At 40.4% G+C, this 26,814-nt stretch overlaps 2 protein-coding genes across 11 annotated transcripts in view; one reads left to right on the top strand and one right to left on the bottom strand.

Annotated features, from left to right (window-relative positions):
- The window catches only part of TPH1 (tryptophan hydroxylase 1), a 145,552-nt gene extending 130,719 nt beyond the window's left edge, over nucleotides 1–14,833 (top strand). The window contains exon 11 of one of the 2 annotated variants that reach the window (XM_015864176.2): nucleotides 12,627–14,833. In XM_015864176.2, the coding sequence (XP_015719662.1) occupies nucleotides 12,627–12,817 (191 nt within the window). In that variant the 3' untranslated portion in view covers nucleotides 12,818–14,833. The remainder of the gene's footprint in view (nucleotides 1–12,626) is intronic. The other variant, XM_085548646.1, reaches the window with a different exon arrangement.
- Nucleotides 5,660–26,814, bottom strand: part of KCNC1 (potassium voltage-gated channel subfamily C member 1) — a 108,470-nt gene continuing 87,315 nt past the window's right edge. Inside the window, exons 3-4 of one of the 9 annotated variants that reach the window (XM_015864164.3) lie at nucleotides 25,312–25,500; nucleotides 5,660–7,752 (exon numbers count right to left, since the gene is read on the bottom strand). In XM_015864164.3, coding sequence (XP_015719650.1) covers nucleotides 7,589–7,752; nucleotides 25,312–25,500 — 353 coding nt within the window. In that variant the 3' untranslated portion in view covers nucleotides 5,660–7,588. Of the gene's footprint in view, nucleotides 7,849–21,094; nucleotides 23,301–24,578; nucleotides 25,772–26,814 lie in introns of those variants that run through there. The other 8 variants (XM_015864165.3, XM_015864166.3, XR_014946486.1 and 5 more) reach the window with 8 other exon arrangements.

Raw genomic sequence — 26,814 nt, 5'->3', positions numbered from 1 at the left:
CTTGTTGTACTGAACTTATTCAACTCAATTCTGCTTTTCCTATGCGTTATTTTCTTCTGTCTTTTCTATAAATGTAGGGTTTGGTATGAGCTAATGCTATAAACCATTGGCTTTATAATGTACTCTGGGTTAGGCAAATGTCCCTGGTCTGTAGATGAGGAAACAGAAGCACTAAGGACTGTTTTCCTACAGAATCACTCCATAAAACAGGCCTATAAAAGGCATCTTTACCTTCATGATTCCCTTTGAGTTCTTTTTATGACTGAATGAAGTAGGACGGGTTTATTTCATATCAGTCACCATGTGAGAAAGGACAGTTAAGTAAGTGCATGATGTCTCATCTTATGTTAAATTTGAATGTTCATTTTTTCAAGTATGTTCTAAATATACAGACGAGCCAAGATTCCAAGACCCAGTAACACCTTCCCTGCAGGGTTTTAATTCTCTTTTTAAGGTTCCAGACTTGAAGAACAATGTATATCTAATCCTGTGGATGAATAAGTAAAATAGAGTTCTTTTACAGTTGCTTCATTATTATTTTCATTACTAACATCCATGGGCTCAAAGCGAGATCACACCATCTTGTAGAGGAGGTGGTGAAAGATACTCCATGGCCTAAAGAGGCAGCAATATAAGTAGCTAAAATAGTCCAGACCAGATGAGAAAATGTAGAAGCAGCAGTCAGTGAATTGCCTGGACCCAAGCAGTTTTGCCACACTTAGTGGCTTAGTCCCCTGGTATCTGCTTGCTCTTGTGATGGTTTCTGCTGTTTGCTGGCAAAATCTGACTGATCCCTTCAGAGCTCATGGGAGGATTACGTTTTGGCTTTCTGAGGCGGAATTCTCCATATATTATGAGAAGGTTTAGAGTCACGGGGCTAAGAGGCGCAGTGCTTTAGAGAAACTGATAGCTGAAAATGAAGGAATTAGTCATGAGTCAGGTTTTTGCTCTGAGCTGCAGGCTCATGGCTTTTCTCATTTCAATGAGAAGCAATTGGTCCCCTTGCTGTTCCCATCTAGGCTTGTCTTTGCTGCTGAAATCCTGTTTATGCCTTTGCATTTGACCAACTGGGGAAGCAGTGTTGAACCCAGCCTGCGGCAGGGCTGAGTGCCTAATTGCTTTACCGGAGAAGTCAGTCCTGCATCCCTGGGACCTGGGTCTGACCCCTGCAGGCTGACGTGGAAGGACTGGGCTTGCCTGTGGCTGAAGGGTTGAGGTCAGTATCACTTAATCAAATGAAATCCTCAAAAGTTGAATTATGCATGCAAAGTCATCATCTTTTAGTTGTTCTCTGGAGAGCCAGAAAGATTCTTGGTAGCAAAAGTGTCTGAAAGGCATCTCTTGGAGACAGGAAGAAAGATTTTTGCCAGTGGAAGCGCCAGGAGCTTTCTAAAACAAACACAAACCCTGCTCCTCACAGCCCTCAGCTCTGGGGATAAAAAGAAAAGAATGTGTTGTGAGAACTAATTAATTGGGAGGATCTGCTGCAAAATTTGTGAAAAGCTCTGCCTTTCATGTTGAAAAGTAAACACTGAGCTCAATCAGCAGCCTTTCAGCAGGACGCATTGCCTCACAGAGAAGGTGTTGAAAATCAGAGCTGCTGAAATTAATGGAACCACATTTCAGCACAACCATGTAAAGACAGTTCTAAACAACAAAGTGCTGCAACTTAAAGCCAGTCCTGCTTCCTAAGCGGTTACTGAAATGTGATGCCTTACCTCCATGTTTATTCTGCCTATGCAGATACCGGGAACAAACCTGATCTAGATATATATATTCTTTATTTGCGTACGCAAAGTCTGTGCTTCAATGTAGGCGTTCTGTAGGACCTGCTAGTTGTAATTCCTCAGAGAGAGTTTTAAAATGCTGATGCAAAAAAGAAGGGAGATGCCCTCATTTAGGGTAAGATGGCATATTTAAGTGTTTAAATAGTTTGGGAATAGGTCACATCTATTAAAGGTTTCTGCAAAGTTGATTTGACACTTGAAAATCTCAGTGCTGGTGTCTCCTGTCCTCGAGTATATTTAAGAAACCTGCAGAGTTGAGAGAAGTAGCATCTTGGTTTACCATGAATGGACAGGTCTGTTAATAAGTGGTCTTATAGAATAAGGATATCTTGGCTATTCTGTATGGTAAATGTTGTCTTTACTTCATTCAGCAGATCTTAAGTCATCACAAAACTTTTGAAGTGGAGTCAAAAACAAAAGCTTCATGAGACACCTCAGCATTGTCTGACATTGTTGCTTGCCTGGATGGTTGTTCTGTTTTCCAACATCTTATAGAGTAAAACAAGCTTCTCATGAAGTCACGTGACACGTCAGTGACAACTACTTTCTATAGCGCTCATTTATTTTTATATTATATGTATGCAAATTGCATGCATATCATGTCTGGCCTCCTTTGCTGCCAGCTGAAGCTTGCTGTTTCACCAAGAATTGGGATTAATCTGTGGCTTTAGTATTTTATGCCATTTTTGCAATAACATTAACCATAGCTTAGAAATCTTTTGTGCTATTACTTTTTCTTTGGGTGGTAATGATGATTATTTGTCATGGTGCCAAATGTGCCCTTAAGTTTTCACTATTTTTTTCTGTATGATTTCCAGTTCAGCTTATTGTGTCCATATAGCTGATCCTACCCTATGATTAGCCTAGTGAAGCTGTAGTGGGAGAGGGAAGAAGCTGGCTTTCTTTTTGGACATGAGAAAGAACAGTGAGGCCAATTATGGAGATGCTCTATTTCCAGTGTTTCCATTTCCTCCCAAGACAGGAGAACAAAGCTTCGAATTGTTTATTTGGTCAAATATTCTTTTCATAGTTTGTTGTTGTTCTGAAGAATACTTTGTTATCCCAGATTTCTGGCAGAGAAAGTTCTTCCAAAATGGTGCCAGATACTCCTGTCCCGATTCCAGCTGGTTTCCTCTTCACCCTGAGGTTATGCAGTGGATTGGATGGGACAGAGCCAAAGAGTGTCTTAGGGGCTCAGCTTGCATTCTCTGTTCTGGTCCTCTGACCTTCTGGAGCTGGCGTGGAGCCTGCAGATCCTTCTGCCCATCAGCTGTCTTTCCTGTCACTATGCCAGACATTTTATTTTCCATCCTCAGATCCCTGCACCTGATGCATAAATGCTGTTTTCGATGTGGCTCTTCTGCCAGGGTCCAGAAAATAGTGCTACAGCAGAACTTTCAGAAGACATCTCTGCAGTGTTACTGGCAGGAGATTTTCATCTCAGGATGCTTTTCAGCACTTGCCTTCTTACAAAGACCAACTCTACTTGCTCCCTCTACTTAAGGAGCAGTTCCCAGTTCAGAATCCAGTTCTCTGTAACACTTGTGGAAGCAAAGTAATGATGTGCCACCAAAACGCACTTTGAGCCTAGTGCAACAGAGTTATTTATTTGTCTTTCCTAACCATAGTGACTCAAATGGTGCCACTGCCACATTTCATCACAAATTCTCTGACATTTCTTTCCCGATATTGCTCACCTTCAAGCTGGAGAGAAGTGGTGTGAAGAGGAAGCGTATATATGGACTTGGGAGGAGGCTGAAGGGAGCACTGCCAGGAGAAATATGGAGAAGTTGCTCTGTGGTGGTGATACTGCTCAGCTCAGTGGCAGAAGTTTAGTCCTGTGTTTTTCTAAGACTTTTTTTTTGCCAACTCAGTATTGAAGCTCTTCTGCTTTTCTTTTGAATAAGAATAATGGATTTGAAATTAAATAGTTTAGTGGATAAAAGTAGCTGAAACACAATATAATCCATAAAGAATACAGAAAGGTGAAAGTTGGTAAGCTATGCTTCACATCTTGCCCAGAATCTCTGTTTGCCACCAGGAAAACAAATATGTTAAAATTGGTGCTTATGTAACTGGACTAGGCTTTGCTTTTAATGGATATTGATGGCAGAACATTTCCTGTGCTTAATATCAGCAAGCAATTCCTCTGGCTTTCACTCAGCAGTCATATATGGTTTTGAAATGATGTTTGGAGAAACAGATCCAATCCTGCCTTCTTCAAAGCTGTCTGCTTTGATTCTCCTGCTGAGCTTTTTTTAATTCTTAAGGTGTGATGCTCATTTTTTTCCCCTCTATACCTGAGATAGCCTGTTCTCCCACTACTTCTACATCTGCTATTAATCATTTGTTTAGTTTTTCCAGAACTCTTACTTGGATTTCAAATACTAAAAGCTACAGCAGAAAAATAGAGATTATATTTTTAGGTTTCTGGTCTTCCAAGCTATTGGATACCTGGAAGAGGAAAGAGAATATGTGTGTCTTCTCTGATAAACACTATCTGGCATAATTTGCTTACCTGAATGATACAACTGAAGCCTCCAAACTTTTCTTAACTCTTAGGAAACTGAGAGAGCTGGAGCAATTGGGTTCTGCTTTACAGTAGACCCTGAAAACTCTTGATTTTAGGGCAGCCTCTGAAATCAGAAGAATGACCAAACCATGTAGATGGGGTTGAGGGTGCAGTTTGTGGTGGGATTGCTTTGTGGGATTTAATTATTGAGGTTGCTTTGTGGGATTTAATTATTGAGGTTTTTTATTTATTTTTAAGGTGTTTTTCTTCAGCTGCTCTTTTACCTGCAATTCAAAGTTAACACAAACGCAGCCCAGCAGAGCCATTGTAGGGTAAAAAAAACCCAACACATTGCGCTTTATCAGTGACTGAACAAATGTAGCTTATTTTTGTGAAGTAAACCACTTCAAGGTCTATGAAGTCTGAATCATGGGATTCTCCTTTTCCTTCCTTCCTTCCTTCCTTCCTTCCTTCCTTCCTTCCTTCCTTCCTTCCTTCCTTCCTTCCTTCCTTCCTTCCTTCCTTCCTTCCTTCCTTCCTTCCTTCCTTCCTTCCTTCCTTCCTTCCTTCCTTCCTTCCTTCCTTCCTTCCTTCCTTCCTTCCTTCCTTCCTTCCTTCCTTCCTTCCTTCCTTCCTTCCTTCCTTCCTTCCTTCCTTCCTTCCTTCCTTCCTTCCTTCCTTCCTTCCTTCCTTCCTTCCTTCCTTCCTTCCTTCCTTCCTTCCTTCCTTCCTTCCTTCCTTCCTTCCTTCCTTCCTTCCTTCCTTCCTTCCTTCCTTCCTTCCTTCCTTCCTTCCTTCCTTCCTTCCTTCCTTCCTTCCTTCCTTCCTTCCTTCCTTCCTTCCTTCCTTCCTTCCTTCCTTCCTTCCTTCCTTCCTTCCTTCCTTCCTTCCTTCCTTCCTTCCTTCCTTCCTTCCTTCCTTCCTTCCTTCCTTCCTTCCTTCCTTCCTTCCTTCCTTCCTTCCTTCCTTCCTTCCTTCCTTCCTTCCTTCCTTCCTTCCTTCCTTCCTTCCTTCCTTCCTTCCTTCCTTCCTTCCTTCCTTCCTTTTTAACTTGCTTTACTCTTTTTTTCATAGCTCTGTCAAAGTCACTCTCTGTTTCCATCTTTGAAAGGGATGTGATTAGTTCCCAGGACTGTGTTGTGTGAGGGAAATGATGGTTTTAAGTGGCAGCAGAGTGAACATCCTGATGTTAACACTGTCATAGGTCATTTACTTTTTGCTCATTTTAGGTGCTTAAGTGACCCAGCTGTTATTCTACTTCTGAGTAGATCCCGAGTTAACCCTTTTAGACCCCCAACACAGTGGCTAGTTTAAGAATTCCTTTAACAGTAGACACAAAAACAGAGACGGGCAAGGCACATGGTCTGTAGGAGATTTATTAGATGTGCACTTGCACTACAGTACAGTGTGGTATAGGCACGTTTGAACCAGATACAAGTAGGCTAAATCAAGAACAACAGTTGCAGCACAGAAATATAATTCACAAATCCTGCCCAGAACGGAGGGTAAATCAGCTCATCCTGAATTCCCTTTTTCTCCAGCTATGCTATAGCTTGCTCCAAGCTAGGTATTTTAAAGCTCTCACACGTACACATGCACTGCAGTGCTATTGCTGTTAGAACTGCAGTGCTGCTCTTGCAGGGACCTATTATCTGAGCCATCGTGCTACGCTAATGTTGCAGCTTGAAACTCTGTCAAAGTAAGGCATCCTAATAACTTAACTGCTGGGTTTTAACTGCTTATATAAGCTGATGAGGCTTGCGTAGCTGTGAGCAAATCTGCCAGCACAATCAGTATGGATGGAACTGAGAAACTCATTGCCTGCTTCTTTCCTCAGCCTTGCTGTTGTATTTCTATCACTTTTGCTCATGACTTTTGGACTTCACCTCAGATTACTTGTTAAGCATGGGAAAAAATGAAAAAGCCCTCACTTGTTTAATATCTGCAAGCAGTTTTTTAGTTTTTACTCAACAGTAGCACACATATTCATATAATTTGTCTTGAGACTAGACCAAAATGTGGCCTTGCGGTTGATGAAGGAAAATGAAAGGGGAAACGTCCAAACTAAAGCCTGTTTAAGCACAGAGCTATTTTACAGAAGATGGCCATAAGGTCTTTGTGTGTCACCTCCTAATTCTGAGTTGCAGAGAATTACATTCTTCAGAAAAGGCCATATTCAGAAACAAATCCCAGAACAAAACACTCTCTTTTATTGGTGCAAACAGCCCTTCAGGGGAAGAGAACAGCAGTCAGACAAGAAGAAATTAGAGATAAATGTGACCATATCAATGTCTTTTTACCTTCTGTTTTATCATACTTATAAAAAATAAGTTGCCAAGGGCTGGCAGCCTAACATGTGTGGTCTCCTTAAAACAACAGACTTGTAACTTGACTGGTGCGTGGTACAAAAAGCTGCTGTATAAAAACCACCAAGTGCCAAATCATTTCCAAAATGCTCTTCTCCTGCTGAGCTCTTCTTGCTTGAGGAGAGGATTCCTAAGAGACCCCAGCGTGATCTCTAATTTCAACCAACAAATAAGGAAGCACCATTTCACTTGCACGCTGCTGCTCACCTTGCTGTCTGTAACTTTTGCCTGTCTGGTTTGCATGTAACTGTAGCACGGGTTGAAGGGCTTGTCAGAGTCTTGCAAGTTTGTCTCTGTACTTCTCATCATCTGTTACTTTTCCTAGGCCTGCTGAAGATGGCCTTCAGTTCCTTCAGTTCTAGGACTTGGCTGTAGTGTTCTAGGTCAGAACAAGTTGCAGCTGTCCCTTCCTTTTCTTTGAATAATCATTTATTTCTGTTTAAAGCACATGTAAGTTTGACACAGGAGTGCATTATACCCATGTTGTCACAAATGGCTGTGGCATCATGTGGTCTGTGGCACTTAAATGACTCTCATCACTTCTTGATGTGTTTTGACATATTGCTTGGGCCGTTTTACTTTCTGTGGGCATCTTCTTACAAAGCTTTTAGTAGCAGGCGTTTTGCATTTGTTTTTCTTGACATCACACAGAAATAGTCATGGAACTGAAGCCCCTGTCTCAGTGCTGAGGCCATGATTGCCTAGTGCTGGTCATACAGAGTTAGAGCATTGACACATCTCATGCCTGTCAGTCTGAGAGACAGGGACAGAATCTGCAGGTAGGAACGTCACTGCCATGCCTGATGTTCTGAGGGAGCAGACAGTAGTGCTGCATTCAGAGCCTTATGATGAATCTCCTCACTGACTGCTTTGCAAGGTTTTTTTGTCCTATGCTGTGAAAGCAAAATGTAAAGATTCATCTTCTACAGGTGTAAAAAGCAAGCATCTTTAATGCTTATTCTTCTCTGCACTGCAGCAGTTTCATGTATGATATAATCCTCGTGTATTGTCAGTGGACCAGATACGTTCAGCCTTGCACAAAGTCGTGAGCCCACATTTTGTTCGGTGTTGAGGTGGAGATGCATTCCTGCTGGAAGGAATTGAAATGTTTGAGTAATACCAAACGGAAAACCCTGTGCAGCACCCTTGAGCCTTAGTCATAAGAAGTACCACTTGCGTTTGCCTGTGAAAACAGAAACGTGAACAATTAATGCTCGCAATAGATTCACCTTCTTGCTACCTACTCACAGCAAAGCAAACACCTCCCTCTTCCAGAGCTTCAGTTCTTCCACAGAAACTGATGATGTGTAAACCCAAGGAATCTATAGGTACAACTACATTGTTTTTAAATCCTAGAATATAATACTGTGAGTTTCTTCAGAATAGCAATGCGTAACTGAGAAGGAAAAGATAAAATCCCTTGTGAACTAGAACTGCAATGGACCTAAGTCAGGGCTTGTCTGTGGAAGGATTCTTTTCAATAGATGTGTATTAATTTGTGCAGTGAGCCACTGAGTTACCACTTTTGCTTGCTCTGTAAAAACAAAGGAATCTCCATGCTGAATATTAGCAAGATGGCTCTACCACTAGTGAATGAGCCTAGTTATTTGTCTGATGCATAAAAACAGTGTATAGGCAAATGCATCACATGTATGAGAAGCATCTCACATGTATGAGAACATGATTTATTTATTTATTTATTTTAATAAGGGCTATTTTTACTGTGTCGTTCCCTATTTCTCTACAGAGGGATGGATACTGGTAGTGAAGGAGAAACTATAAACTGGGCTTTACCAAGTAAAATTTCCATTAGGTGTGTATCCTTCTATCCATGTAGTGCTTGCTTCATGTGCATGCTGTGAGCGGGCCCCTGTTGGATGGCCATAGGAAGCTGTCCTTCTCAAGTGCCAGGCTTAGCTACAGGTGCTTGACCTGAAGGCAGCTGACGTGTCACTTGGGTAACACTGTGCTGGGGAGGGAATGAGTGATCTTGGTCTGGTGTCTGGGGAAGTCGCTCTGGATATAAACTGCCTGGAGGTTAACTTGGAAGTCAGCATGTCTGTCGCAACTTGAGTTTGTGCTTGATATCAAGGTGTTTTTTATCTGTGTTTTGACCGAGCACTGCAGTGCCTGTGGGTTTGCTCTAACTTACAGTGAAGTTAGGTGCATGTTTCTGAGCATCGTGGTCCTGATAAACTTCAGCAGCAGTTGTTGGGGTTGCCTGGAGGCCATGCCAACTCGCTTCTTGAGAGGTGGGTGTGAGTGCAGCTCAGCAAGGAAGCGGGTGCTGCATATCATGGGGCTGCTTCCTACTTTGGGAGGTGACATAAAATGCCCTGTAGTCACATTGTCTTATATTCCACTTACTAAATTTAGTCTGCTACAATACATTGCAGAATGCTTAGACTGTTCTTGTAGTTATTGCTATTTTTTCATGCCTTTCTTTGGAAAAGAGTTGACAGTAACTCTGTTTCTTATGTTTTAAAATTGCAAATGTTTTCCTCTAATGACAGAATAACTTCTGTTAACAAAAATGCGTAAGTGCTAGAGAGATATTTCTGTACTTGTATTTTGTACAATAATCCTGGATACTAGGTATCATGAAAGCAAAGGAAGACTTTTTATTTCTTTCCATTTTACCACTTCTTATGGGAGATACAGCCTTAATCCTTTGCACATTACATTGTGACTGATCAGGTTTAAAGTGTTTTCTGGTAGTCAGAAGAGGTTGCTGAGACGCTGCATTTTATTGTTGGTTCTGCCCTGGTTGTGTTTGAAGTTCTATGACTCGCTCCTAGCAAATTGCTAGTCTTTTGCCAGTTGTAACTGTATCTATAACCATCTGTAGAGTAGCACTAATTGGAAGTTAAGAGAATATTTTTTGAGATGTTGGGAGTACTGCTAAGAGCACAGAGCTTATACAATACTTATAGAGCTATGCTAAAATACTTTGATGTATCCTTAATATGCAGATTTGTCTGCTGAATACCTTAGTTCAAGATACTTGATCTGTCTTTAAAGCCAGCTTCCTTCTGTGTATGTGTGTCTGGAAGAGTAGGAGTAGGTGTACAGAGAAAGAAAAGATAAAGCCTTTTAAAGATTTCAGTGATTCTTCTCCAGGGCACAATGGGTTAGAAACAGACAGATCGCAACCTGAAACTAGGCAGCAGCAGTGTTTGTAGATTCCTTGTTTCCAAGGGATTTTACTTTACCTTCAGACTCATTGCAAGATGTGATTTGTCATAACCTATCTTCAGCTGTTTAAAAATTATCTGCCTGGGCTAAGACAATTGGTTGGTCTCCTCCCGTAGTCCCAGTGTGAGATAAATTTGCTTTTGACACCCGTGTTTAGGCAAGTTGAACTGCCTCCATTGACTGTTGAAGAAGTCTTGAGGGTGCCTATAGCTAAGTCACTTGTCTCATAGGTGGTTTAAGTGCACTGAATCTCATCCAAAGCTGCTTATTTCTTAGCATTCATTCTTCTCATCTGAAGAACAGAGTACTCAGTGATAAGGAGTGAACTAAAGCTCCACTGCCCCAGAATTCCATTCAAGATACTGCAGCTTGTTTTTAACTAGGAGTACATTCCTCCAGCTGAAGCAAGCTGTGGATCGCAGCTGTCACTGAAGTTATGTTGAGAAAAGCCTGGTAGTCATTGTGAGAAGAGAGAAGGCTACAACCCCTTCTTGACTTTGTGACCTAAGCTGACAGACTTGTAGGTTTTTATAAGTAATAAACCAATAACAGAAAGAATCAAAAATGCTTGAACTCTTGGTTAGCCCTGAGGCTGACCAGGCATTTGGACTTGGTGAAAATAGGTCCCTTCCAAATGAATTCTTCTGTTCTGAGCAGAAAACATCTGCCATCCCCAACCCTCTCAAAAAAAAAAAAAAAAAAAAAAAAAAAAAAAGTGTATGGGAAGAAAAAGGGATTGAAATGAAACTGGCTTCCTTTGGCCAGAGGATAACCATTAGTTCCCTTTAATGAATGCATTTAGCTCTGCATCTGTTCCTTCTATGTAGTAGTTTTTTTAATAAGCGCTTCATTATTTTTGGTCTTCACAGGGTTCAGCTTCTGTGCCAGTGAATCCCAAATCTGCACATTCCCTCCCAGCCAGTGGCCCGCGGCCACATTGCTGGCCCTCCTGCACGGTTCATTAATGAGCAGGCAGAAAGTGGCCTTGGTGCATTCTCTGCACATTCTCTTGCAGAAATCTAGCAGCTGGCCTCATTGTGCCCAAGCCTTTCAGAACATTTTCCACAGGCAGATGTGGTATCGCACACCTTTTATTTTTGCCACAAAGATTCTTTGCCTTTTAGCTTTTAGGGCCATGTGACTCAGGGCTGATGAGAGCCATTTTTGTGACTTGTCATTCTGTATCTGTCAGCTGCCCCTTCTGGTTCCTGCCTGGCTCCCCATATATCTGTGTGTGGCCTTTTGCATTGTGCTTTTCATAAATCCTAGTTGCTCTGCGTCTATGTTCTATTGTCAGCTTTCCCTCTCAACCCGTCGTACTTAACATGAAGTTTGCAGGAGCCATATGCAGAGATCTGTTAGTTGGCCTTTTTGCATGCTTGGAGAATGCTAGGAGAGAACTGTAAAAGATTCAGTGTTTCTGAATCTGGCAGATATTCTTGTTGGTGGTTTTCCTAGCTTGTAAATTTTTTTAAAGGATGTTCAGGACTGTTTATTAATTTAAGAGACTAGTATCTGTTCCTTTAAATGTTTCTTATGCCATTAATACCTCGTGGAGCATTTTGTAATTGAAGGTCGTCAGAATCTTTGATTTCCTTTCTTTTGTCCTGATGGAATAAGATGAAAAAAACAACTCCACAACCATTCAGATTTAGTGAGTCCCCATACCAGCAAATCAGCACATTGCATTTAGTCATTGTACTAATTGCTGATGGCCTCATCACAAAAGGCTCACTGTAGTCATCTTGTTAATGTCAGAGCATGTTACATTCCCTTTTCATTAAATTTGGAAGTTTTCCCACTCTCAGTGGGCTAATTCTGCAGGATCCAGCTTTAGCAACTGTGCAGAAGAATGCCTTTCCTTACATGCAGGTGGTTTTGTTCTTAACAGTTTCCCTGAATAATTTTTATGTGATGGGTTTTAGTCTCTTTGTTAGCGATGTCTTTTGCTGCTTGTTAATATCTACATAAAAATTCTTACCCTGTGCCTTAATCAAAAATAAAAATGTTAACGTTCTATTCAGTGGTCTTTACATGTGGTCTGTTGCATGCTTTGTTGTACAGCACAGCATGTGCATTTGTGCTGTATGTTTGGCTGTTGGTATCACACACTATTGAGGAAATCTGTAGCCTTCTAGGATGAGAACCAGCACTGCTGGGTGAGGTGAGCTGTATCGAGCTTACTGTGGCATTCTAGCAGTGTTTTGCAGTAGTCCATTTCCTCAAAGAGCATCAAGAAAATAAAAGCTCTCCTTTAACTCTATCTGATTTTAGTAACCTTTACAGTTAGTTACAGAACTTCTGATAGAATGATATGTAGAGATATAGGATGAGAATGGAGTTTGGAGGAGAATACAGAGCAATTGGTTTGCCAATTTTGAAAAGTAAAAGGATTCCGGAAATATAACTGAGATGGAATTTTGTGCATTTTGGCTTTTTGTTTCTAATTATTTGTACTCCGGAGTGGTGCTTCATGCTGTTATTACCTGCTGCGTATCAGAAATAGTGGTGTCATGAGAAACATCACTCTCTTACAGCATGGATTCCTTTTTCCTTACAGAAATTCACAAACAGTTCTGTGATGGCCAAATAAGGAAAATGAAGTTGGGAAGAAATACCCCTTGTTGAGAATAAGAGGGGGTTTTATGTGTTTGTTTTTTTTTCTTCTTATGCTAGCTATGTATGGGACAGAATTTACATGTTGTGCTTTAAGAAAGTGTACTGTGGTTTTGGTCTTTATTCAGTGTTTTGTTTCCTCTCTTGCAGGTGGCTGTTGCTTCTCTTGGGGGTGGAATGAACACGGGATGTGTGGTGATGGCACAGAAGCAAATGTTCATGTACCAAAGCCAGTGAAAGCTCTTGGTTATGCAAAACAGATCTTAATTGGATGTGGGGCAGGACACTCCTTGGCTCTTTGTCAAAACTCCACGTTAGACTCAGGACACCAGAAATCATAGCAACATGGATGTGGATGGACTTCACTGGATTGCACTGTTAGGAAGTTCTGCCAGAGGATTGCCTAAGATTAACACAGCAGCTGGAAAGTGCAGAAGTTTGTTCCCAAACTAAAAGGACTGAGCATGCTTAGACAAGTATGGGAAAAATAAAAATTGGACAGTTATTTTAAAAAGTTATATCATGGGTTCTTTGCACTGGAATCAACTTTCATACCCACAGGTAGAATGACATTTTGCCTTGATGCAATATCACTGAAGAAAGAATGACTTTTCCCTGTCTTTTTAAGGAGTCTCTGAGGAGGAAACTGCCTGTCTAACCGCTTATCATTAGTGTAAAAATTCAGCCTGAGGAAACAATATGAGAAGGTGGAAACGTGGGGCCGGCTCTGGTCTTTTATTATTGTATCCATATGTCACTATGAGCATGTTTTGTACCTGCCTGCTTGTGAGCTCCCAGCATCTTGAAAAATCCAGTTGAAAAGAGAAATGCCAGATAACATAGAGACACGTGCACGTTTTAAACAGAGGAACAGGATTTTAAAAAAAGTAACTTAGAAGACTGGCAGAAAGAGAAAATGAGGCCCTTCTGAAATAAACTACATGTTGATTAAACTGAGAAGAATAGCGTTTCTGAGGAATTATCTTCTGTGCCAGACATCCATTCAAAATATATTCACAGGGCTGCAGATCCACATGAATTATTATTAACTTGAAAACCAAGCCTAAAGTTTTTGATAGGAAAGAAAATCTTCAGAGAGCCCTTGGAAGCAAGAGAAGTGGTCTTGTCAAAGAGTGTAAGTCAGTTGTAGCTGTTGAGGACAGTTTGATCCAACATAGCTCATGTATTTGTAGCTGCAGCTGAATAGGAAGACTTCCAAATAAACAGAAACTTTTTACAAGTTCTCGAGCTTAAAAGGCAGACCAGAATGTTCCCAGTAGTGTCAGCTCTCACATCATCTTGGCAGCCCACCTGAAGTACTGATCAGAGCATGCCCACAGTAATAGCTCCAGGTGAGTGCTGGGTAGAGAAACATATGCCTTACACTGATTATGGTGGGAGAAAAGTGTAAGTTGTCTTTGGATACTATTAACTTCCTATGGTAAGCAGAATTTTGGAAGCTATTTATAGAACTCTTTCACACAAATACAGTGGATGCCATTAAGCGAGATGTTTAACCACCCACAGTAGTTAAATTTGCTGTGGTATTTGATGTATTTCAAGCTGTAAATATAGGGAGTACTACTGTGTGGTAAACACACCTTTTAATGAGAACTACTGTTACTGAACAGTGGTATAATTTTTAAATGAGGGCTTACCAGGGAGGAAGTTGTACAGTACTGCAAAATACTAAGAGAAGGGCTGTTAGGAAATAGGATGGCTAAACTCTAATGACTGTCAGCTAATTCATGGGGGGAGGGAGATAAGGTGGTGGTATATGGGCTGTGAGTCTTTTTCTCCTGGCTCTTTCAGTGGTTACAGTTCGTGGCCTCATTTTCATATGTTTTCTCTTTCTATTCTATGGAGAAGTAATTTGTACCATGGAGCTTATTATAACTGCATTGCAGATACTAAAAGAAACTGTGCAAAATTGAATCTTCCATCATTTTCTCTTTTCTGTCGGTTGTGGTTCTTCACAGTAATACCCTGTTCTGGACTGCTACTTCTGACACTTTTTACTTCTCTGACCGAACTGCTATTTATTGACTCCTCAGTACTATTTTCTACCTAAAACAGCCTCTCTGAGACATGCACTGAACAGTTGCTCATGTTTTTTGGGCAGTTTTATCTGGAGTTCCTTCTTTTGTTTTCCTCAGATCTGTGTACTGAACAAACACTATCTTGTTTCAGTGGGAAGTACGCTCAGAATAATTTTGTTAATGACAGCTAGTATGTGACCCATAGGCCCTAGGTTTTGCTGTATTCGGCATGTTTTGGTTGAGTAAGCTGTTGGTGCAGTCCCTTTCAGAGGAATCTAACAAATGATGTAACAAATAAATGGGACTTGGTTATTTGAATTGTTGGTCATTCTTTCATGTCTGCTATACAAGCTTGCCCTTGGAAATACGAAGGAATGCTGGGAAGTAATATCTTGTCTGGAGAACTCGATGTACTGCATACACCCTTGCAGTTGGTCAGGATCTCTAGGTGCTGCTGTAGTATGAAGAATGAATGACAATTCATTGTAGACTGTATGCAATTGAATATGGCAAAAGAAAAAAAAGTTATTCATTCAGAAATGAAAGCTATGTTTTATATATCAGCATGCTCTGTTTGCTGATACTGTAAAATGTTTTATTCTGCAAAGTCTTTCTGCCCTAAGGAAGGGAGCACACAGTGGAAGGCTCTCAATCAAGCCAAGAAGTGCTCTTTGTTGCCGATGCTCAATAAGTATTGTCAGTTGGTGTCCCAGAGAAGGTCAGTCATTGCAAAGCAAAATGTAGAGCCAGCATGCTACACTGATGTTTCTGCAGTGCAAAGAGGATGTGTTTATGCAGGTCTTTTATGCTACACAAAGAAAGCCTTTTACTTAAGCAAGATATGTTCAGATGCAAATAAATTAACAAGGTTTGTAATATTTCTGTAACGCTGGAGGAAGGTAAGCAAGTGTCTGTTTAGTTATTCTCTCTTCCCTTCTCATTTTCTGAAAATAAGCAACCTGCCAATGAGGTGTGTGTGTGAGGAGGTGGATGAAGTGAAGTTCTGAACTGTTAACCCTCAGACCAGAGAGATCTTAAGCTTTTAGGCAAAAGAGGAGAAGGAAGCTGCTGTACATACTTGTCTTGTTTGAAGCCATAAAGCACCTTCAGTTGCTACACAACCAATCTCTGTTTGAACCTGTACAAGACACCTCTGCACCATTTTAAAGAATGCTGTGAGTAGGAAAACATGCCCGGTTCAGAAGTTTCTTTTTCTTGGAGGATTTGTTTAGGCCACTTAGCAATCACTGGTGTTATTTGACTTTGTGTAGTTCTTTGAGCTTATGCTTTCCTGCTTGGAATGTGCTTTCATTTTGTTTTACATGACATCTTGGAGACATAAGACTTAAAGTCAGGGATGGAAAACAGACAAAGGAGGTAAGTTTTGGATGTACAGGAGAAGGGAAGCTGTGGACAAACATTGAAATGAGGGGCATTAGAAAAAACCTAGCATAGTCATCTAAAGCAGATAAGAGGAGGGTGGGAATTTAAAATGAAGGCCTTGTACAGTATTCCAGTTTGCTGGCATGATGCAAGTGGGCTGAGGGACAATCACAAGCTGTTCTGTTTCCTGGATGTTATAGCTCTCCCTCTTATTGTTTGTTAAGAACATGAATTATATACTTGCAGTGAGTTTTTGTTCTCATACATCTTGACATTTCCAGTTCTCTTCAGTTGAAACAGCATCATGTGTTCTCATCTTCCAGCCTTGGAAATCTTTAATTGAGTCCTGTGAGGACTCTAATCCTTTCTACTTTTCCACTAAAACCCACAAATTCTGGGTGAAAGTTTTACCTGACTTTTGCAAGACTGGAGTCAATTTCATCGTCAAGATGGCAGATCTTTCTCACTAAAACCATGGTTATGATTTCACTAAATAGCCCCCTCTGTTCTCTTAGCAGTTTTGGTAATTTTTGTGGCTTTTTTGATAAGCCTTATACATTTTCTCGTAGCTAGATGCTTTCTTTAAAAAGGCTCTAAATTTTTTTCACCAGTTTTTAGTCATGCTTTTATTATTTACTATCAGCTTATAGTTTAGAGCAGCTGAAAAGGGAAGAAAAATACTTAAGAAGAAAATGTACGACTTGCTTCCCAAAGGCTGGAAATGGGAGATAATCATCTGGTGTGGTTTAAGAATATGTACAGTAAAGAATGGGCTTTTGCCAAACTGATAGAAAACAATGGCTGACTCAGAAAAATAGCTGGAGATTGGAACTTCAGACATATCAAACTCTAAATTTATTTCCAAAAATAACCTTGGAAGAACATGCTTTCTTCTTTTTCTGATAGCTTTTGTGTTTTTCTTAATTCCTGATAAAGGCTGACATCTATGTTAGAAAGAACGGTTTCGTAGTCCTAAATTGAAATGGTTAGATAGCATGGAAGTGGCCTAAAAATTTAACAGTGAAGGGAGGTGTTTTCCATTTGCACCTTTGAATTTGATGGAAGAAACTGGGTGTGTAAAGCTGCTTTTGTTATTTTGTAACCCTGCTAGTCAGCTGTTGAATGAACCAAGGGACATTTGCAGCTCTTCGCTAATTTTGTTCACAGATTCATCTTTCAGTTATTTCTACATTCCCTCATTTTTAACACAGAGGCAATTTTTACTCATTTCTGTCTCTATGGAACACTGAAAGACAATATGCAGTGGAGTAGTCAGCAATGAAGATGGTTTTTGAGTACTGGAATTGTGGCCTGGATGAACTTTGTGCTATGTTTTGGGAGAGGGGGGAATCATATGCAGAGTTATGAAGAAGACATTATTCAGTTTAGTTGGCATCAAGAGCAACAAAGTAATTCCTGAATACGAGCTGGCCATGGGGATGAACGTTTATTTTTTGAAACTTCTTCAGGCATTTTTGGTTTGTGACATGTCGGATTTTATTCACTTCCAGGCAAGCCTTTGCAGGTTGGACAAGTCCTAAGTTCAGTTCCTGTGTTTGTGAGCCTCTCAATTAATTTTCCTCTTTCTGCTCTATTTCTAGACTGCTTTGTCTATAGACCAACTTGTTACTCATACACGATACAATCAGTATGACGACAGTTCCCTGATCATTATCATTTAAGTGCATGTGAACACTTTGCTAAAAGACTGGTTTTACACTTATTATTATTATTATTATTTGAAAGTAGAATTAAGAATTGGGAGATTTTTTATGTTTTGGAATGTTTTTATTTTTCTTTTGCTTCAAAAGACAAATGAGTTTCGCTTATGTTTTGTTTGTACTGATTTGAATGCATGAAGACATGTGTTACTTAAATTAGGGCAGCAGAGGAGTTGCCAATCAGTAATGAAGATGCTCTGTCATTTTAACTGTGTGGGTGCTTAATCACTTTCCATAATAATACTCTGCTTTAAAGTACTAAAGAAAAGGAATTCCTATAAGAGCACTGTGTTCTTCTACAGACCAGGAAACATGGTGTCTCTTGCATAATGTAGTTGCTGCTCTCCTCTGATGCCTTAATTCTGAGTGCTTAATTATGAAAAACTATTTCTACTGAAATTGCACTTTTCATCTTTTGACCTCAGAACACTTTAAAAAGAGGGTAATATGGCAGAAACAGGCGATGAGGCACAAAAAATTGACAGGTCCCAGCCAAGGTAACTCAGCATGTCTACAGCAGAACCAAGAATAAAATTCCAGTCTTGTGAAGCCCAGGCCGGGACTCTGCTTCAGGCCAGTGGTCCTTGAAGTTTGTAGGTAAGCTTCATGCTCCTACTTCCCTCTCACCTTGCTTTCTTCATCCTCTCCACCAACCCCATGGCTGGTTCCTCACCTACTCCAATCCTGCTGCATGCTCACCTCACTCTTTAGACCAGTCTCATGTCCTTCTGTTCTCCCACTTTCCTGCACCACTATCTTCCCACCGTCCTTCCCCCTTCCTCTTTCCATGGCTGTTGGTGTCACACTGCCACAGACTGAGCTGCATACTTGCAGACATGTGTGACCTCAATGGTAAGTATATCAAAATGACAGCAACACTCAACCTGAGGCTGACTGACAAACCCCAGGGCGAGCAGTAGAGAAGCCAGTGAAAGGCTTGGAGCTCATGCTCTTTGTATGGAGATGTTTGGGCCTATATACTTGCATATAGTTTAGTGAGTGATGGGGGCTGGAAACCTGGCTTTGTTAGCCAGGGCCAGGAAACTCATCTTTCTGTGTTTTATGTGATAAGCAAAGAAAGTCAAGAGATGCAGTTCCTGGATGTACTTTGTAATTTGTGGCTGAATTTGAATTTAAATATTGCTCTTGACCACAAGCAAGCATTCATATTCCCATGAGAGGGAAATGGTGCACCTGCAGTATTAGATGAGTGCAGAGGCTTTGGGGCTTCTGAACAGACAGATGTTTTATGCCCAAACTCAAATAGATGAGCAACTTCAAGATAACCTACATAACTGAAGCACATTTTCATGAAGTGAAATTAGTTTGTGTGAGCAGACAGACAAAGTTGCTTTCGGTGTATATATGGAAAGCAGAACAGGGTGCTGCTGTGCTTTGAAACCATAAAGAGGATATGCAAAGTGTTAGGCTAATAACTGCGCTTGGGATTGCCTCAGGATATCTTTCATAAGTGGCTGGGTTCTTGGTTTCCTTGTGAGCGTCCTTGCCTTAGCCCTGCTTGCTCTCTGATGTATTTCAGTCTTCTCATTTGTTCTAGCAGACATTTGTTTCAGTGATGTATTTTCTTCTTGGACCTGAAACTTTAGGGAGAAAGAAGGCAATTTATGTGACGAATCACTTTATCCAGATTAATGACTGTGCACATGACTGTTACCACAGTGGTAGTAGCTGGGTTTTTTGTTGGTGTGGGAGAGCAGAAATGGCTCTTCGGGTCCGTGCTGCCTGAAGCAGTAGTTGTGGAGAGGGCTTTGCACATCTGGGTTGCCCAGGAAAGGAAGGGCATGGGGCTGCGCGTGTAGGAGATATGGCTGGGGTGAGATGCCTGTGAGGCCATAAACCACGGTGAGTGCCAGTCAGTACGAGCGTGAGTGTTGAGGCAGGCTCAGCTGTCTGAGTGTCCATTACTGGGAAATGAGGTTCCAGGGGAAGAAAACTGGATGTTCACTTCCAACAGGAAAGGGGCAGAGTGCAGCTCAGCTGCTGACTCTGCTGCTGCTTTTACTGTGGGTGACATCAGAAGCAGTTGGTGGCATTATTGCAAGTGTGAGGCCAGAATCCAGCTGTGTGTCTTAATTCTTTCATTAAAATATATACCCCCTGTGATGGGACTGAGCATGTTTGAAGCATTTATGTTTTAATAACCCAGAAGACTTCTTTAAATGTAAAGCAGATTGTATGCTGTATTAAGCTTCCCATTGGAATAGGTGTCAGGATTTGGTGCAGCAAATCCTACTGAAACTTTCCAGTTGTCAATGCTGTTTCTGAAGTGCAAGGGGAAGCAGTAGGGTCTGGGAGACCTTAAGCTGCAGAGCATCTCCTGAGGACCAGCAGGTGGGAAGTACCATTGAGTTTCTGAAGGGTTTACAGAAGGTGCCTGAAGACACAGGTACCTTGAATTAGAAAAAGGAATACTGAAAGGAAAATGTTGCTGGTAGATGTTGTACTGCAAACAGTAGCACAGAATGACAGTTAGGCCACGTGTACCCAACCTGTTCATTATAGCTAAAGCTCATATATATGCAAAGCACTGCAGAAGGGGAAGACCTATGTGGGATTTACAAGGCTGAATTGTTCATGTTCCTTATTATGGTAATGGAGAATTTGAGCAGCCTTCACACAGGATCCTTGAGTTCTAGCATTAAATAAAAAAATGTGAGAAATCTATTCCTGGCTTCTTATGAGAGGGAAAGCTGTTCATTAGGCAACTTTTGGGTCCTGAATTAACCTGGATCTTATCTCTGAAGGTAGGAAAATCGTCTATTCATCAGCTGTGAAAAACGGCTTTAATACAGTAGGAGAAAAATAGTCCTTAGAAGGGAGGATAGTTGACTGAAGTAGAAACTGAGTACATACTGTTAGAAAGCTTCTCTGTTAGCTTAGCTTCATCTAATTATGTTCATGTTCAGGTCATCAGATCTCATTCAGTGTTCCTGAAACACAGATGGAGGTCTCCTTCATTCTTCTTTTGTAGTAATTTTATGAAGACAAAGTCCAACTGCAGTTGGTGGTTGCTGTTGTTTATACTTCAGCACTTACCAGAGCCACGAGTGTTTCTTCTCTTTTTATTTTGTTTTAATCTCTATGTTCTCCAAACTTTAGGGACACTGTTCCATTTTCATTCTCTTCTGCAGCCCCAGATGCTGTAGCTTCTGTCTGGAAGGTTTCTAACTCTTTAAAAGAGCTTCATGTGAGGATAAAGATGTATCCTTCCATATGGAAAGTACTTCTCCAAAATGTTGACACATAGTCCATAGCTCTCATTTCCAGGATCTAAAATGAAACCCAATCCTGTTGTGTTTCTTGATTCTTAATGCTGCATGTTTTGTGTGGCAAATAAAGCACTACTTGGGCACTTGGATTTTTTTCAGGGTTTTGAATCAGGTGGACTGTTGTGGCTCAATGAGGAACAAGGGAAGGATGAAGTCCAAAAAAGTAAGAAACTGAATTCATTTCATCAGCTAAAAAGACAAACTTTTATTATTCTTGGGGAGGGAAAAGGAAGATACCTAGATAATTATAGAGATTTTTAATCTTTCCTCTTAAAATTACTAATGATGTGAATTCTTCAGACACTGGTTGTATCAAGTGTTTGCAGGCTTCATTTATTATCTACTAACCCAAGTTAGCATTTTAGAACCAGAGCAATACCAAGCTTTTCTCCTACAGTTCTGTTGAGAACACTGTATTTATTCAAGGTTTTAGAAGCAAGTCTCTGGAAACCCCTGATCGCTTCTGAAAAGGATTCCCTTTTACACTATACAGCAGGCACTGAAACCATGATACAAAATTTATTTCATGCTAGAATTGTTTTGCATAACATTGTGCATGCATTTTTACTCAGTACTAAATTGCATACAATGCTGTTGTCTTGTTTCTTAAACTTTGAGACAATTTATACTTGAGTATTTTCCTGATTTTTGTACTATAAGTCCCAGTTTTAAAATAACACCTTTTTCTTTTTTAAAAATTCATACTGATTACTTAATATGAACAATTTATGAAGGGTCTTTACGTTGGATCTATACATCAATAAAATACAACATAACCAGAGCTGGAAAATTAAATCTAGACCAGCTGTTACTGTCAGGTCCGAAGGAAGGTCCCATGTGTCACAAGCATGCCAACAAAAACAAGACAGAAAATAGTTTCTTATTTTTATACACGTCTAGTTGGATTAAAAGTTCTTGATTCCCATGTCGGTGTGATGATCAGTGAAGGCGTGGTCAATATGACCGATGACTGCCTGATTGCACTTTTTAAAACCATTACTCTGTATCTTGTATACAAAAAGAAGCGATCCATAGCAAAGAAATGTACAGTTTTATGTTTTACATTTGGCTACAACAATGTATGTAAAAGTAAAGAGCTTTGAAAGAAAATATATAACTTTGCTTTTTTTTTTTTTTTTTTCCTCCTTAAAGTTAATCATACATTTGCAGTGTTTCTTGCTTTTTTTATTTTTTTTTAATTTTTTTTTTTTTAATTTTTGTCTTCATGCAATTCATGCTATGGAACAAAAAAAAAAAAAAAAAGAAAAAAGAAAAAAATAGATTAAGGAAAAAAAAAAAAAAAAAAAGAGAGATCTTCTACAGTTTTGTTACGTTTTGGCCGTAGAAAAAGCCTGCATCTCTAGTACAACTCCAGAACCACGAAGAATCATCCATAAAACCTGCATGGAGCGAGTTAACTTTGTCCAAATGAGAAGGTCTTCTATGCCTGCACAGTTCCACACAGATGCTTATTAGCCATCAATGTTCATCTCCATCTTGCCTTGTCAGGTCACTCTGACTGCCTCTGTTGGCATATATTTAGCAATGACTGGACTTTCTTTGCAAAGATCTGCATGTAAAGAATACAATCAGTACTTGAGCTTCTTTCCTGTGCTTTTCACATCAAGCTCGGCATCTTAGTTTTAAAGGAAGGAGGAAAAGGTGAAATAGCTACATGCAGAGGCAGCCATATTCTTCTTCAACAGGGTTTTTTTTTCCATGCAGTCAGCCAGACTGAGACCTCTCTCTAGTGTGTCTGAGTATTGCTTTCAGCTTAAGATAGGCGCCCATGCAAAGTTTCATCCTACTGTGCTTGTTTGCTCAAACTCCTGCAGGGTTCCTATGGCTCAAAAATATCCTGAGAAAAGCAAAATCTTCCATCGTTGGCATGTTTCAGCATCGACTATATGCCTAACCCATTCCATACCGAGCCAGTAGATCCGCCATTAGCCACAATAAGCATAGACTAGCACGATGCACCAGGAAGGAAGCTATCTGGTGCATCTACCCTTCATCCTATGTACTGATACCATGCAGCACATTATGGCCCACCAGTACCACGTGAATGGCCTGCCTATTGTCATCTGAGTGCAATTTAAGAGTGTTGTCACCTAGCATCAGTAGTAACACCATTCCCAGCAGGTGCTACTGTGAGACATTGCATCTTCAGACTTAGTCACCTGGGTTATATGCAACATAGCATAGGCTAATTGAAAATAAAGCTTTTTAGACCATTCTCTGCTACTGATCCATGCTACAAAATAGATGGGATGGGAGACCAAGAACGTCTCACTGGACTAGGAGAGCTGTAGGGCGCAGACACTGAGGATAATCCTATCGCTTTTCCACTTATGCCAGCTATGCTGTTAAGGCTCCGTGACATTTCGTAACCTTCATTTAAAAGAAAAATGCAAAGTACAGCATTGGATCAATGACAGAATGGACTAAGAATGAGGTCAACATTGTAGCCACTTTAATAGCAACTGCATGCACAGACATGCTAGAGTAGTATCGCTTGCAACTTGACTCACTTGGCCACTGAAGTAAAGAGCAAGTTTTAAAAATACAACAAAAAATCATTTTTCAAGGATAGTCAGGCTGTGTAATTGATCCTACAGGCAGCGATGTGGTCGTACCCTAAAACAAAGTCAGTAGGAGGGGGATGTTTGATATCTTGATTGTACACTCACACATACCATTCCCTGTCACCTCATGCATTTTGACCTCAGGCAAAATTTAGGCTTCTGGTAGATTTGGGGAAGGAGAACAGGATAGAGAGAGGGGGAAAAAAAAAAAAAAAAAAAAAAGGCAGCAAAATCCATGTAATTTATTTTGTTGCTATAGAGATACTACTCCTTTGTTCTCAGCATTAAAAAGGAAAACAAAAGCATGCTTTTGTTTCTCCCTCCCCCACCCCCACCTTTTTCAGACATGCACATAAACAGCTCAGCAAGTGTACAGAGAGTTGCACAAACTATGGGTGAAATTCTGTTGGAACAACAATTAAGATGCTCTCAACGTGTTTCAAACAGGCCAACAATATGCTGACGTATATTACTCTTTAGCCAACCAGCCTCTGTTTCATTCAGTAACGAGAGGCAGTTGCAGTGCATCGTGAAAACCATACATTCCTCATCCCAAAGGATGTGCCATTTGGAGTGTTCCCCTGATCCACTGGAACCACCCAAACTCGCCCAGGCTGAATGAACGCGGCCAATGCTTATCCAATACAGAATCAAGTAAAACACTTTGCTACAAAGGTAAATTTAAGAGGTTATACTTTCATATGAAAGTGTTGTGGTCCAACTATATCTTTGTTGATGATAAGCTTTAAACTTATAAATACATACACTATCTATAACTGGCATTTACTATAACTATTGCCCATCATACAATGGCACATGGGAATTCTATACTCCATACTCAGCGTATGGTTACGTCGTACAATCTTTGCAGTTTTAAAATATTGACTGTATCATATACTATATACAGTACACCAGTGATAAACACTGATTTGAAGAGACAGACCTTTCCAATTTCCCCGTTTCTTACTTTTATGCATATGCATGTCATTCTGATTTTGGTTTGTATGGTTTCCTCAGCTTAAGTAACTTAAACAAAACATAGCCTTTTTTAAGAAGGGAAGGTGGTTTTGTTTTTGTTTTTGTTTTTTTTTTCATTCAATTTGACTTCTTGTCACTAAATAAATGATTCTGGCCATAATGAAACTAAAATGAAATGACTCCTGAGAGACCTGTATCTGTCAGAAGTCAGAGAAACTAACTAGTAATGATTAATTTATGAAAAGAAAGTGATTTCAGGTGAATTATTTTGCAATTGAAGACACCTGTGCTAACAGATGTTCTTGTGTGCTTCTCTTCCTCTATTGAGCAAAACAGCAATGAAGATCCAAATAATTTCCTTTAGTGCTCTGTTGAGGTAGCCGAATAATCATTTAGTGTTTCTTGAGGATCTTTTGATTCAGTGTTTTAACTTTTTTTGTCTGCTACCTCCCAAGTATTTGCTCCTCAGAGACTGTAAAATCTGTGAGCTTTTTAAAGTGGTAGACTTCTGTTGCTGTCAAGTGCTAACTGGCCTCTCCTTGGAGAATGGACTAATTTGAGGACACTGCAGAGCATTCTCCACTGAAGCTTACTGCACTGGTTAGGGTGGAAGTCTCAACTGTCTAGCATAGCTGCAAGGGGTAGTTACAGCTCCTCAGGCTTTTCTTTCTGAAAGAAATAGGTTAGAAACTCCAAATGCAGACATCAGGTGGTGGTTTCCAGCCCAAACGTGCATCTCTACAGCAAGCGCACTACTGCGTGTTAGAGCTATAGCTGACTTTTTCTTATTCGTTTAAAATGATTGCTAACTACATAGTTACAGGACCCCAGCTACATACCCTTTCTTATTCCTCCATCAGGCGGGCAGGGATATTCCCCGGTTGATAAGAGGAAGCAGGGTCCATATCTCTCCCGAGTGCCAGAGCGGGTAAAGGGCAGGCCCTCATCAGGCGTAATAGCCTGGTCTATGTGGGGACAGTCTTCGTTTGCCAGCGCCGCCTTGGCCACCTCACCATTCAGTTTCGAATCTTCAAACATATAAGCAGAAGGCTATTGAAACACTATGCACTGTTTATTAGTTCCAGCTGCAAATTAAGCTGCTAATGAGTTCTATAGCAACACTATGAAAGGTAGCACATCTGTCCTAGACACTGCGTTCATGTGCACTGCACCAAAATAAAACAAAGTCTGTTAAGTGGGAGGAGAAACAAAACGTGATCACGTTAGGTGTGACAGCCGCCGCCTGTACTTCCGCATAGAGGGGCAGTTTCGGAAACGGGCCTGCAGTGGTTCCTAGTCCTGCGAGCAGAAGACCACGGTTAGAGATCGGATCATGTTTTTGCATGACGTCAGATGGTGCATGAATGACCTGCTCGTCATGAAGCCTACTGTCACTCAGAACTTGGGAGAGGCAGTGGACTGAGTTGTGTTTGAGCATTTGAGTATATTCTGTTTATGCTGATTTATGCCTTCGTGCAATATTCCCAGAGGGAAAAGTTCTTGCTTTTTCCCTCCCTGAATTTACTCCGGGTGTTTGAAATATCATTTCTGACACCAGTCATGCAGAATGGCTGTACACGTTTTAGACACACAGAGTACATTATGTATGGGAGTAAGACAGCAGAACATGGATTTGGAAAAAGAAATCAATTTTCTGATGTTCACATCTGAAACATGCACAGTATTTGCAATGCCAGCATGGGACACTACATATAGAAAACACTACAGCAGGCCATGAATGTAGAAAATTAATTTGTGCTTGGCTGTAAATAATGAAAATAGGTTGTCAGATTTGCTCATTTTGCTCCACACATTCCTATGAAGATAGACTGAGAAAAGTACGTTTTCTCTGTGTGATTTGAATGACGTTTATAAAGCAATTTAAAGTGCTATTTAGTGTAGGATTTACTTTAGAGTTAAAAGTGCAATTTGGTATATTGAGAATATACTCGAAATATGGCACAGCTCATTATGAGTATTTTGGTTGAAGGGAGGAAAAAACAGTCCAAATGTGCTTTTTGAAGCTTTCCAAATGCTGAGACCCAGTAACTGTAGGCAGCACTCTAAATCTTGGTTGCACAATGCTTATTAACTAAAGACTGTAAGGCAATGGGTGGTCCTGCAAGACTTTAAGGAAAGATAAAGTCGATCAGTAAACTTAATTCCAGAGCCTCTTCTAGATTTACATACTGTCTCATCCTGAATGCTACATGATACTGTTATTTATTTTTCAGTGGTTTTGTAGCCAAGTAATAACACAAGACCAAAAGAGAAATGGCATTAGATGGGGTTCAGAGATACAATTCTAATCCTGCAGTATCAGATGGACGTGACAGATGAAT

This window comes from Coturnix japonica, chromosome 5 (genome assembly GCF_054131305.1).
Source record: "Coturnix japonica strain WE chromosome 5, WE-NBRP24, whole genome shotgun sequence".
Lineage (NCBI taxonomy): Eukaryota > Metazoa > Chordata > Aves > Galliformes > Phasianidae > Coturnix > Coturnix japonica.
This window is presented reverse-complemented; position numbering and strand designations above follow the sequence as displayed.